Genomic DNA, 14,827 nt, shown 5'->3' on the forward strand with positions numbered 1-14,827 from the left:
TGCTGGACTCGTTCCTTCAGAAAGGATGGAGTATATTTCGTTAAGCCAGAGATCTAGACTACTCTACAAAGGAAGGGGGAAACTGAGGCAGTAGCTATATTTGCTACTGAAGAGGTAAGCCACTGCTACAGTTATTTACCAGTTTCCTCTTCCTTGGTGTCCTGTAGGACTCATGGTACTAAGTCAGTGATCGGGTGGCATCGTTTAAAAAAAATAGTATCATAATACTTTTAAAACTCTAAAACACGTCTAAAATAGTTTTCAATTAAAACGTGGGATAAACAGAATACATGAGAGGATGATGTGCTACTGTAAAGGCAATATTAGCACTCATGGTTTTGCCTCTTCCGATTAATGTGGTTAAAATCTAGTTTAGCTCTGTCTACACAGGCAAGGGCAAATAGTATGCTCACGTGGTTGGGAGATTTCCATGTTATAATGTTCCCTGAAAGAGAGTCATATTGCCTTTGTAGCTGTCATTCTTATATCAGATTTATATTTCCTTTTGTCATGGCAACACCCCATTCCGTTGCTATTGAAGGCTAATTTCGTGTAAATTACCCAGAAGAATTGCCTTGTTTTGTTTCCAATGAAATAGCAACAAAATTCAACCTTGTGTGGGGCATAAGTCATTCAGAACAGGGACTTCAGTGTTGTGATTTCTTAAACTCCCTTAATTGCACATGCCCCCATTCTTCTGGTTTTAATGTGTTTGCTTCACAGAGACAAAGCACACAGTAACTTATCTTACAGCACCAGCCGAATGTACTTCATTTGTGATGTATCTCGCTGTCTTTGTATTCAGATAAGCCTTATTAGTTCTGAGATATCTAGGTTTGTGCAGATGCTTGAAGCAAACTAAATTAATAAAATTCAGGAGAGTGGTTTTCAAATGAATCTTGAAAGCAAATCAGAATAGGAATCAGGCTCACAAATATGCACAGACAATTCTGAAAGGCTACATTACCTTCTGTTGCTGATTCTCAGATGTATATTGTCCTCTATCTTATTACAGAACATATCAGCATTTTGCAGCTCTAGCATTCTATAAACAGAACATTACACGGTTTGAGGATCTTGTTTTTTACAAACAAGGCTATAAGATTCCTTTAGTGTCAGAATGTCACCCAATGTGATGTGCGTATGGTGTTTTTGTTTTGCGTTGGACAGCTGTGGAAGTGCAGATTTTAACTTGACAGAGAAAGAAAATGAAAGCCAATTAGAGAAACTTCTGGAAAAAGGGGCATCTGTGAAGATGCACGTTAAGTGTGTGAGGGGGAGAGATGAATGTACTGAGTCCATACCCAATGCTGAACAGATAATATTAATTTTGTGGGGTTTGGTTGTATCAATTATCTGTTGCCGCCTTAATCTATAAGACCTCTTTCTGAATCTGTCAAAACAGTCGATAAAGGAGAACCAGGTGCCGTATTTATTTGGACTTTCACAAAAGTCTTTGTCAAAGTCTGTCACTCAAAATTTTAAAAAAATTGAATAGCCACAGGTTGAGAAACTGGCTAAGCAAAATATAGGAATAAATGGTCAGCTTTCATCATCGGAGGTTAGCACCATGTTACCACAAGGTTTCATGCTAGGACTAGTGTTTAACATTATTAATTATATGAAAAAGGAGGCAAAGGCATGAAAATTGCAGAAGACAACATTATTCCAGTTAGTCAAGATTAAAGAAAACTGAGAGAAACTTAAGAGGCATGTAACAAAGCCAGGTGAATAGGCAACATGATGAATGCTGACAAATGCAAGACAATGCACATTGGAAGGAATATTTTGTACTACTCATACTGTTTCCTGCAGGGGTGGGCAAACTTTTTGGCCTGAGGGCCACATCGGGGTTCCGAAACTGTATGGAGGGCCGGTAGGGAAGGCTGTGCCTCCCCAAACAGCCTGGCCCCCACCCTCCTATCTGCCCCCTCCCACTTCCCGCCCCCTGACTTCCCCCCTCAGAACTTCTGACCCATTCAACCCCCCCTGCTCCTTGTCCCCTGACCACCCCCTCCCGGGACTCCCCACCCCTAACTGCCCCCCGGGACCCCACCTCCTATCCAACCCTCCCTGCTCCGTGTCCCCTGACTGCCCTGCCCCCATCCACACCCCCACCTCCGACAGGCCCCCCGGGACTCCACGCCTATCCAACCCCACCTGTTCCCCGTCCCCTGACTGCCCCCCCCGAACCTCCACCCCATCCAACCGCTCCCTGTCCCCTGACTGCACCCCAGGGCTCCTGCTCCTTATCCAACCCCCCCGCTCCCCGCCCCCTTACCATGCCACTCAGAGCAGCAGGACTGGCAGCTATGCTGCTGCGCTGCCCGGCAGGAGCTCACGGCCCCGCCGCCCAGAGCGCTGGCAGCATGGCAAGCTGAGGCTGTGGGCAAAGGGGGGTAGCAGGGAAGGGGCCTGGGGCTGGCTAGCCTCCCGGGCCGGGAGCTCAAGGGCTGGGCAGGATGGTTCTGAAGGCCCTCATAGTTTGTCCACCTCTGGTTTACTGGGTTCTAAACTCACTAACAAAGGAAAAGTCCTGGGTATCATAGGGAACAGCTGAATGAAGACTACTGCTCAACATGGAATGACAGTCAGAAAAGCAAACAGAAGTTTAAGATGCAGAAAGAGCAGGATGAAAAATAAGGTGCTCAATAGGCAAAAGACACACCCCTATGGAGTGTATTTAGGCCACTCAGCACCTCACAGAAAGTGTTCAACATCTCAGTGGTTTGGCCCACAACTTACCAGTCTTTGTCCATGGTTTTTATTATGTATTTTAGGATGCAAAGTTAGACCGCAAGTCTGTATAATGTGTAGCCATAATAGTATTTCTTTTCGCCCTTGTAGAAGTGTAATAGGACATACTTAATCCCTTGCCTATATAAGTGTACTGGAACCAGTGGTGTCATGCACCAAAATGATCAGAGGGCTTTATGAAATACCAAAAAAAAAGATACAAACCACTCAAAAAATATTTAAAGTAGCATTTTAAGGTCTCTCATAAACCCATGCATGCTGCAGTGTCTGTGTACATTGAAGGGGTCACCCTCTACTCTGAATGTCCTGCTTTTTGACAGGCAAGAGAAAAATCTGGACTGAGCCTCATTCACATGCAACTTTCCCTTGCCCCACACAGATGGGGGAGTCAGTTGCATAGGCAGTGGCATTCTAGCCCTGGTGAATTCACAATTGATTTCATAGTTGTGATCCATGCAGATGAAGGGGAGGGGAGTGGCAGACTTGGACCAGGGAGTAGTTGGGGTACGGGTAGGTCCAGAGGGGCCACATCATCCTCTCACCAGCTCTGTGGAAACGATCCAAAAAAGGTAACACAACCTAAACTTGGATGGCTTTTGTTGCGTCCCGAGAACCTCCCCACTTCGGCCCATGGAGAGATGCATGTAGCTACACTGCCGGCTCTGTCTGCTGCAGGTGTGGCCTCCTGCAGCTCCCATTGGCTGTGGGAGAGGGACAGAGACACCATCATTAGTTGCCGGGCAGAGTCAGCCATGGAGGCAGCATCACTTTTTTCCACAATGAATATAAACAAGTCAAAATACCGAACACAACTATCTGTTGCACCTCTTGCTGCAATCCTGAAGGTTTCAACTGCTCAGTCACTGAGGTCAAACATCAACAAACTGGCAGAACTGAAGCGTTGCCAGGTGTCTGGCAAACACTAAAAACTCTCTGGCAGGCGAAGAATTGTATAAAGTTGTAGGACAGTTTTATTATTTCGAAGAAATTTGAAATAAAACATACAATATAAATGTGGTTTTTTTTCTGAACACCATCTTCAGTGACATTATTGGCCCGCTGGGAGGATTTGAGGACTGGCACTGGCCCTAAGGTAAATTGAGTTTGAGACCCCTATTTTATGGGGATGCAACTCACTCAGAGACTTTAAGGCCAGAAGGGACCCTTCTGATCATCTAGTCTGACCTCCTGCACATGGCAGGCCAATGAACCTCACCCACCCACTCCTGTAATAGGTCCATAACCTCTGGCTGAGTTACTGAAGTCCTCAAATCATGGTTCAAAGACTTCAAGTTACAGAGAATCCACCATTTACTCTATTTTAAACCTGCAAATGATCCATGCCTCGTGCTGCAGAGGAAGATGGGAAAACCCCAGGGTTTCTGCCAGTCTGGCCTGGGAGAAAATTTCTTCCAATCCCAAATATGGTGATCAGTTAGACTGTGAACATGTTGATGAGACTCACCAGCCAGACACCTGGGAAAGAATTCTCTGTAGTAATTCAGAACCCTCCCCATCTGGTATCCCATCTGCAGTCGTTGGAGATATTTGCTAATAGCAATCTTCAGGCCCCTCCAAGCTACCTGAGCAAACACCCATGCAAGAAAAGGAAGTGGCTTCATTGTTCTGTTGACTATCCTAAGCTCATCCTTCTATGCAGCATTACTGGTTACAGGCATTAGTAGTTTATGTAATGTTGTGTATTCAGAATTCATCCTACCTTCTGAATATATTAATAATGCCCAGTTAGCTGTGTGTAACTAGAGAGCCTAAGCAGACTTGTTACTAAGCCTGTCTTTGCAGATATGTCACTCTGGCTTCTGAAAGATCGGGGACATTTTGGGGCCCTGAAGGAGATGCATTGTTCAAAAATTGGACTGCGTATAATATTTTACTATATGAAGCAAAACTCCAATTTCAAAATTCAACTGCATCAAAACTATGGAAAAACAACATTAGCAATCAAGTAAAAAAAAATGGGAGCTTCACAGTGAGATGCCAATTGAAATAATTAGCTGAATTTTTACTGTATCTGGTTAATTAAATCCCCATTCAGCAATTGCACTGAAGTATTAGAAAAACAAACTGCATGAAGCCATCTGTCTAATTAAATCATGCTCCTAACTGTGTTTAATTCCAAAGAGGTTTACCATTTATTTAATACACCACCATCCAAAACATGATAAGATTCCAAGTCAGGGTTGTTGTTTTTTTACTTTGTGTCATTTATATCATCTAGTCAAAGCATGGACAGGTTAATGACTCTTTCTTTCTGCTACACAGAACCTGAAGCGTGTGGCAGAGACATGGATGGATGAGTTTGCAGAGTACGTTTACCAGCGGCGGCCCGAGTACAGGCATCTCTCAACAGGCGATATCTCAGCCCAGAAGGAGCTACGCAAGCACCTTAAGTGCAAGGACTTCAAGTGGTTCATGGCTGCAGTGGCATGGGATGTCCCTAAATATTACCCTCCTGTGGAGCCCCCACCTGCTGCCTGGGGGGAGGTAAGGAATACCCAAGCTAGACTAAATTTAACTGCATGTTCCATCTTTATTGCAAAGCAATTTGGTAGATCACCGAATTTCATATGAAGTTACTGAAACTTTTTACATTATAACAAAGCCCTTATGAAATGAGGTTTGGCTCCTATTACTAGTGGTGTCATTAAGGGAGCTTGTAGTGATTGGAATGATCTATGAAACAGCCACTAAAATAAGAAACTGACATGTCTGATGTCTATGGCTGTTCCCGGTATAATCCCTTATAATCTTCCGTGCACCATGATGTGCATGCACAACAAGGACAGGAGGTTCAGAAAGAACAAATAGTCATTACAGCATATTACAGGATGGCTTTCAGAATCTGATTTTTGACAAGGGAAGCCTGAGGTCAGTGCACATTTTTATATGTGTTATTACAAATTACATGCATAAATTAGGTATTCGTTAGGTACCTATCTAGTGTTTTGTCTGGTCAGATTTGCACATGCAAATGTAAATATGCAACAATGAGTGGGGTTCTTTTCCTAAAAAAAATTGGCCCATCTTGCCTCATTCTATGTTCTGATAGTTGGCTTTAGTTAGTGGTATCACAGCTGGAGTTTAAACAAAAAGGAAATAAGGAGCCATACTTTAATATTATTATGCCATGCTGGGGTATGTGTTAGCAGGTTGCTGGGGTGCTTCTCAGATGCATTCTGCCTTCAGATTTATTCCTCTTAACATATTGGGGGAGCACACCAATAGCCTACTAATGCACACCTTGTGGCGACAGGTTGCGTTATGTATTAGAAATAAATTAATACACAAGGGCTGTAGAGAAGGGATATAATTTATATGTCTTGTTGGAAAAATTGCACTGGCCTTTTGCATCTTCCACTTTAAAGGAGAGATGCAAAAGATTTTTTTTCTTTTTGATTATGATTTGTAAAGAAGGCTTGACTTTTTAACATATTTTTCTGTCTTTTTTTTTAAGAACTTCGGAAGTATCAGTAATGTCAATTTTAGCCTTCCCTGGTTTTGCTAGAGGACTTCTTGGGGCTCTCAGATTATAAGATTTTACACATGAATTGAAGGAATGAAAGGGTTTAAATTGGAACAAATGTTTTTGGTGAAATCCCCTAAACCTCCAGGGGTCCCCATTATGCCAGGATATTCTCCAGGAGGGGAGATCTAGCCACTTTTTGGTCCCTTTCTCTTAAGAACATTTTAAAATAAACCAATTTTTTTACATATTGTAGCAGGATTTTTAAAATAACCTCTCAGATTACAGTCACTTGGGCCTTTGCACTCTTATTTTAGCCCCCAACTACAGTACCTCAAAGTACTTGATGGTGCCAGTGCCTTGACATATGCAAACTCCTGACACTGTGAATTCCCTCATTTTCGTTTCATAAACTTCATTTGAACTGGTTATACCCAGAGGCAATAGAAAATTAATAGAAGAAGTCAGGAAAGACCAAAGTTCAGTAACTCCTCCATGTCCCTCCATCAAAACCCACACTCAGACACATCTCTGCAGCTGCAGGACTTTGAACATGTGATATATACCTACCTTGCTCTATTGTACAATCCTCACTCAGTGTTCCAGAGAGGCAAAAAGGACCATATCCAGACCTGTGAGATTCAGATATTCATGCTTTACACAATTAATACACATTTTACATGATGCACTGTCTGGAGTGGCTCACGACTGTGCGTGCCAAGCTCAGGGCAGACTGTCAAAAAGCAGGGCAGACACCCCAAACTGGTGGTATGTTCTATCATTAGATTTCGCCAACCCAGTAATTAATGTCAACTCCTGAATCATTATAGCAGTCTTACCATGGAGTTACAGACAGACCCCTTGGGCTCGCTAGTCTATTTTGCCACCCAAGTAAGCTGGATTTAGTAATAAATGGTCACTTACATGAAAAATCATAAAATATTCTGGTTGCTCCCAGTCCCAGGAGACCAGTCACTTACCCCAGGTCTTGGACCTTGGATCTCACAGCAAAGACCATGCTGGTAGCCAATTCTAAACTAACTAAGGATTTATTAACTAGGAAAAATAAATGAGAATTATTTATAGTTTACAGCAAGCAAATAAGTTTCAGTCTACATTTCAAAAGGTGACGGTTATAGTAATCTGTAAGTTCTAAATGTCTTTCAGGGCTAACTCTTGCCAGGCAGCATGGGGATCTCTTTGCTTATGTTTAGGAATCTTTGCCCCTCAGAGTTCAGACAGCATGGAAGAAAGATTCAGTTTCTCCTGTCAGGGATTTTTATCCTCTCTGGTCCAGAGTCCAAAGTTATGGGCTGAGTTATGCATCCATCTCTCCTTCCCGGAAGGAGTTAGGAATGCAATCAACAAAGTCTCTGTCCTTTGATGCTACACAATACGTCATTTGCCTTCAGTAGGCCATGGACAAACACTTTACCTTAATCAATGCTTCTTTTCCTGTTTGGTGAGTTAAAAAATTACAGAGGTTTATAGTGCAAACACTCAGTATAACTTTATACCATGGGCTGTAGGGATTATAAGTGAGATAAATATTTGCAGCAGTCTACCAGCATTTCATAAAATCTGAACACATCTTTATCAACTTAACATCTAATATCTATTTTGATAATACTAACACCCTGTAAGCAAGACTGGTTTCCTGCTATGCATTTGTGAGTATTCAGTGAGGGCCTTGGCATGAGCTGGCACCTGGTCTGATATGATATTAAGGTGTTTTTAAAATGAATCATGGGGACTGTGTATCTTTTTTCCTATTAAAAATACCCCCAGACACCACAGAATGGAACTGAGACCCAAAGGCTCTCCCATTCCCCTAAAAATATGTTCCATCCGTAAACTAACCTTAGCAGAAGTTTTTTTCCTGCTACTCTATATTTTTTTGAGACTTTCCCATTCCTGGAAAGTTTTAATTAATTTGTCAGCACTTGCAGAGACTTTGAACAAACTTAAAGGCCAATGGCTGTTATAATTAGAAATTGAAGGAAGGAAAACAGATTGCTCCTTATTACTTTAGAAGAATTGAGCAGCCAGAAAAACTTCACTGGCTATGCATATCAAGAATCTTTTATGGGACATCTGTGCCAAGATGGACTGTCATTCACTGCCTTCTCCACTTGTACTTGGAAAGGATTTACATCTGCTTCCCTGTGCCAATCTGAGACAAGGTAAACAATGAAGTCCTCAGACAATCTGTGGCTCCAGCATCTTAATACCTAGTGAATGATGTGTGCAGCCTTCTTTTCGCAACTTCTCCCTTCTTTTTGCAAACACACCTGCTGGGAATTTGACTGGTAAATGTCTTGGCAAACTCTATTCATGATAGAAAAGAAGTAAATTAAACAAACTCCTTTTCACCCTTGATGTTGCCTGATCTTTGGGAATTAATTGTGCCACTGTCCTATGTAGCTGTCCTATGTAGCTGGAAGAGTGTATGTGCTCCATCTGGTATTGTGCTCTGAAATGCATGCAAAATGGCAGTTGTATAATAGATGTGGGAGACATTTAGTATATACTGAGTATATTACTATTAGTTTTGTATCTATACAGGAGGGTAACACCATTTTTACTGCTACCATGGGAAAAATGCAAATTAAAACAGCTTAGTTTGATCCTTCTGATTGTGTCCTGGATTGCCAAGTATGTGCTACCAGTTGAAGGGTATGTCTACTATCCATTAAATGATGCATAAACACTCCTTTCTGTTCAAAGAAATGTAATTTCATGCAGTGCTGGTACTTGAAGTCTTGTCCAGTGAAGTAAAAAATGGTGCTGGGGTGGATGAGATTTGTCATGAGAATGATTTAATAGTTTTAAAACTTAGATTCAAAGTACTTATGGTCCAATGTGTATTTACAATCATTTCAAACTTTTAACATTGTCTGTGGGAACGTGTTTTTTAAAAGACGAAACATAAAATGGTGACCATGAGTAAATTGGTTCTGGACTTTGTGTCCTGCTTTCAAGATCCTACAGGAAAATCATCCCTTTTCCTGATCCAAAACTTAAATGTTAAGGTTTGGCTCTGTTCTGCTATAGGCCTTGTTCAATATTCAGTAAGTCTGTCTGGCATTGCGCTCATGCTAAGTCATGGGGCCTGAACCCACTCCTCTCTGGCCCCCAATGAGAATTCACGGATTTCATAGAACCACTTTACAACAGTGATGGGAAATCCCAGAACTGAAACACTGAAATTAAACCAAATAGCCTATATGAAAAAGCATCAAAGTTTTAGGACTGAGTAACTCTCTTCTCTCTGAAAGAGAAACAGATGTCTTTTTAGAAGTGTCCGCTTCATATCCTTAATGACTTTGAGTCAATCTCAGTCCATCAGTTTGTCATATTTATGTTGTACAAAAGCAATATAACATTCACCCAGCCCCATATTGCATATGCACACTTTCTGCACCACTCAAATTCTCTCATCAAGGTTAGTGTCAACCTGTGATCGACAGTCCCCTGCTTTCTCTATGTTTCATTCAGGCTGTGCTTGACTTCTTTTAACCTGGCCTTTTCCTTTTTTATGTTTCACACAAAGAACAGGACCTTTTAAGTTACTGCATATCAGTTAATATGAAAGGAGGCTCATTGCTTGGCATTCAGTCTGTAGATTCTGATGTCTGAAAGACTATCTAAGGGCATATTGTGTAGTAAATAATAATAGTATTGTGTAGTAAATAATAAATCTAAGGACTAATAAGTGTAGTAAAGCCAGTATAAGTACTGCTTACTTAAAAGGCAGAGGGTGAACAGAGGCATTCCCATTTTTGCACCCAAGTGAATGCTGCTCATGTTCTCTCTAGGAGATACAGCCACTATGGTATTCAGGGCACTAAACCACATTGTGTGAAAAGCATTCTGTAAATTGGTAGCAATTGGAAGCCTCTTATGATGCTGTATTGAATTGCCGTGACCCTGACAACAGAGTCGGGGCATCATCTTTGCTATTCAAGGGCAATACATCATTTGGACAGATTATTAAACTGAGCAGTAGTTCTGACATGATTTGCCATTCATTTCATGTACTGGAGATAACTTAAACACCTAATTTGAGAACTCTGTTTCAGTCATTTCCTGAATCCTAGACATGCACTTGCAGTTATTAAATGTCATTAAACTGGTATTATTCCATAGTACCACATAAAGTTATTTTTAGATGAAGGTTACACATTCCGAAGAGTACTGATATTTATTTTGAAATTGATGTTTTTGTGACCTTCAGTGCACAAAACTGAGATCCAACTTGCCTTAGGGACTGCCTCTCCCTTTCTGACTCACCACAACACTTGCCTTCATCAGGAACACGTAAGCATCCTCGGTGAGATCATGGCTCCTCGGAAGTCACTGGGAACTTTGCCATTGACTTCAGTGAAGCCAGGAATTCACTCTGTCTCAAGTGAAACTCGTCAGAGCTGAAAGCTGAGCATTGCTTTCAATGCCTAAAAGGGATATTAATTTAATATAGTTTTCTGTATTTTTAATTAATCAGAGGCAGGAATTGTCACTATGTTAGCACTGGAAGTTCTGTTTATCTCAGTGGCATCTTTTTTGACATAAATTAATGCAAATTTCCTCAAAGGGGAAAAAAAGTTCTCATGTTGTTTTTTAAACTAGATAAAGGAATTTAAGGTGTGACTACCCTGTCACTGAGCTGTCATTATATTTTTTAAACATAAGAGACACTGACTTTTTGTACATTATCAATTCTAAATTTACCAAGTGTGGATAAAGCATTTAAGAAAAGATTTTTCCAACTGGCTTAGGGGATTTAGGAGCATAAATCCCATGGGCTTTCTATGTATTATGTGCTTCTAAATCCCTTAGTCACTTTTGAAAAAAATCTATCCCTTCGTTTTGGTCTTGTCGGGAAAATTTGGTGCCACGAGTAGTGGCAGCAGCAATTTGCATAATGTGCGACAGCTGTTGGCTGTCAACCTGTGTTTTGGAGCAACCTGGATCTTCATGATGAGCAGTTACAGAAGATGCACTCTGTCTTGTAATGTCCCCAGTCAAACTGATCAGTTGTGCATTGTCACTCACACCCTCCATGAATAACATCACATGAGTTATCTTCACAGCTAATCAATTAGCAAAAATATTCCAGAAATCTGCTTTCCACGTTTGGATGGTGTGGCAAATACGCAGTGGGCATGGCCTCTCTGCACTCCTGATCACTTTTTAAAAGTGTCTGCACTATGCAGTGGAACTCTGCAGTCTCATCGTTCTGCCCCCGACTCTCAGTGCCTCAGCCCATTCTCCAAATAAGTTCCCCAACTCCAATTTAGAAGACTGTGCTGTTTTAAATTTCTGCATAGAATCCTGCATACTATTTAGTTCATAGCTGCAGTTCAGTCGCAGGGATTCACAGAACAGTGATTTCCGGTTTCTGTTCTCTTCTGATAGGGGCTGCTATCCGAGTGCACGAGCCATTTAAAACTCCCCTAAGCTTTGATGAATGTAAGGAGTGACAAAGAGAAACTACTCAACTAGGACCTGAGAGGACTGTGAATCATATCATGGCAGAGTACAGACAGGTGCCTGCAAAGAGGCAGAAAATCAAGCAGCCTCCTTTAGAGAAATATTTTGTGAAAATTACAGGTAGAAAACGTTGATGGTTTTCATGAAAGGGGTATGCATTTTTAAAATTAATCAAGATTTTGGTTTCCTTAATAACAAACCTTCTTGGAAAGAATTTGTTTTATAAAATAGCATTTTTGCAGATCAGCATGGTTTTAACTGGCACATCAAAATGTGCATAGTAAGAAAAATATGTATGTTTGCTTCCAGGCTCTGCCTCATCCACTCATTTCCAACCCCTATATCACCACCCAAACCAGGATAAAAGGAGAAGTTCTTATTTAATCTTCAGCATAAAAGAAAGGGTTTACAGTATAAAGGGAAAAAGAAAAGGAGTACTTGTGGCACCTTAGAGACTAACCAATTTATTTGAGCATGAGCTTTCGTGAGCTACAGCTCACTTCATCGGATGCATACCGTGGAAACTGCAGAAGACATTATATACACACAGAGACCATGAAACAATACCTCCTCCCACCCCACTGTCCTGCTGGTAATAGCTTATCTAAAGTGATCATCAAGTTGGGCCATTTCCAGCACAAATCCAGGTTCTCTCACTCCCTCACCCCCCTCCAAAAATCACACACACAAACTCACTCTCCTGGATTTGTGCTGGAAATGGCCCACCTTGATTATCACGCACATTGTAGGGAGAGTGGTCACTTTGGATAAGCTATTACCAGCAGGAGAGTGAGTTTGTGTGTGTGGTTTTTGGAGGGGGGTGAGAGAACCTGGATTTGTGAAGGAAATGGCCCACCTTGATTATCATACACATTGTGAAGAGAGTGGTCACTTTGGATGGGCTATTACCAGCAGGAGAGTGAGTTTGTGTGTGGAGGGGCGGAGGGTGAGAAAACCTGGATTTGTGCTGGAAATGGCCCAACTTGATGATCACTTTAGATAAGCTATTACCAGCAGGACAGTGGGGTGGGAGGAGGTATTGTTTCATGGTCTCTGTGTGTATATAATGTCTTCTGCAGGTTCCACAGTATGCATCCGATGAAGTGAGCTGTAGCTCACGAAAGCTCATGCTCAAATAAATTGGTTAGTCTCTAAGGTGCCACAAGTACTCCTTTTCTTTTTGTGAATACATACTAACACGGCTGTTACTCTGAAACCTGTCAGTATAAAGGGAAAAAATCCTTTAAATGTCCTTAATATTGAACAGTCTTCTACAGAACTCATTTGGGCTTGTTCCAACAACCAGGGTGTAAATATGTCTTTAACTTTTACAACATATTTAGACATTTTTAGCAACCTAAAGTTTGTCAACCAGATCTTTACGTATATTAACCATTCAAAGCCTTGAGTAGCACAATGCTTACTTAAATCACAGGCTTCCACCAGTGCTTCAGATCCCATGAATCAGCTTCCTCTACAAAGTGCAGGGTTTTTTATAAATATCTCTACCCAAGAGATTTGGTGGAAAGTGTAATTGTAATTCCTCCCACTGATTAAGAGAAATAGGGAAATACTTTAATTAAACATTCAAAACTCTAGATTGTAAAATTGAATATTCTAATATTTGATAAATACTAGTTCGTAGTTGAGTTGGCAGTTTTGACACTTTGTGCCAAAAATATTTTGTATTTACAATTCCCGCATTTTATGGAGGTGCCCAAGAAACAGGAACATTTATCAGTTACGGTGGAGGATATTGTTTTTTTCATAGCTAACAGACTAATATCCCTAGCTTCAGACAGTCATGGTGCAGAAGATTAGCAAGGGATGATGTCCCGTCATCCTCACTTTTAAGGCCTGCCACAGCTTAAACGTCTTGCCTCTAAGGCCTTCCACAATCCCACTTTGGCCTATGTTTCAGATTCTGCTTCATGGCATGTCCCTCCTCCCATGATTCGCTCTATCTATGTACTGAATGACCTCACAATCCAGTGTGCCAAGACCCTTCCGTCTCAGCAAAATTCTTCCTAGGTATTGTCTACACTATGAAAGAGGTATCTTGTTAACATGTGTTAGCTAACCATTGTTAAAATCCTAGTATAGACAAGGCAAGTTGTAGCTTTAACATGTTATCCAGTCAAGGAAAACCTGACCCTCACTAGGCCCGTGAGGAGCCAGTGCCTGATCTTCATGGCCTGGACACTTAGAGTATGTCCATATTGCAATGAAAAACCTGCCGCACCGAGTCTCAGGGCTCAGGTCAATTGACTCTGGCTTCAAGGGCTAAAATTGGAGTGTAGATATTTGGGCTTGGGCTGGAGCTCAAGCTTTGTGACTCTCTCCCTCCTTCCCCATGGGGTCTCAGAGCCCAAGCTCCAGCTCAAACATCTACACTGCAGTTTTTAGTACCACCGCCAAAGCCCTGTGAGCCTGAGTCAGCTGACCCGGGCCAGCCACAGCCATGCTGCAGGTCTTTTATTGCTTTGTAGATATACCCTTTAAGCACAAGGAGCTGGAGCCAACAGTCGCAAAAGTTCCTCTCCGTCAATACCTTCTTTTTCCCAAGTGCAGGAGCAGCAAGGAAAGCAGGGAGAGCCAGGGCCTGCCAGTCCCCTGACTCCTAGTATCCTCCCCTTCATTCCTCTACGATTGGGACCCTTTGTGGGATTTTGCTGCATGACTCTATTTAAGACCTCCTGCACTCTTCACTAGTGTTTGTGTCTCAGCGTGCAGTGTGATGGTGTTCAGAATCTTGATGCACATTAAGGCATAAATACAAAGTTTGCAGTGTTTTCTGAATGACAACATTGTTTCCCACTACATCAAATTCTACCATGGAGGATGTTAAGGGCCAGATTTCTAAAGGGGCCTCAATCAGGCATTCACTTTTCTGTCTGCATTTTTGCCCAGAACTGCCAACTCAACTACGAACTAGTATTGGGTTATTTATCAAATATTAGAATATTCAATTTTACAATCTAGAGTTTTGAATGTTTAATTAAAGTATTTCCCTATTTCTTTTATCAGTGGGAGGAATTACAATTACACTTTCCACCAAATCTCTTGGGTAGAGATATTTATAAAAAACCCTTG

At 41.5% G+C, this 14,827-nt stretch overlaps 1 protein-coding gene across 9 annotated transcripts in view; it reads left to right on the forward strand.

The window, feature by feature from the left end:
* Positions 1 to 14,827, forward strand: part of GALNTL6 (polypeptide N-acetylgalactosaminyltransferase like 6) — a 935,384-nt gene that overhangs the window by 890,220 nt on the left and 30,337 nt on the right. For all 9 annotated transcript variants that reach the window (XR_012158633.1, XM_073341635.1, XM_073341641.1 and 6 more), the window contains one exon: positions 5,041 to 5,262. Coding sequence is in view for 8 of the 9 variants with exons in the window: in XM_073341635.1 (XP_073197736.1) it covers positions 5,041 to 5,262 (222 nt within the window). In the remaining variant the exon portion in view is untranslated. The remainder of the gene's footprint in view (positions 1 to 5,040; positions 5,263 to 14,827) is intronic.

Source organism: Lepidochelys kempii, chromosome 4 (assembly GCF_965140265.1).
Source record: "Lepidochelys kempii isolate rLepKem1 chromosome 4, rLepKem1.hap2, whole genome shotgun sequence".
Taxonomy (NCBI): domain Eukaryota; kingdom Metazoa; phylum Chordata; order Testudines; family Cheloniidae; genus Lepidochelys; species Lepidochelys kempii.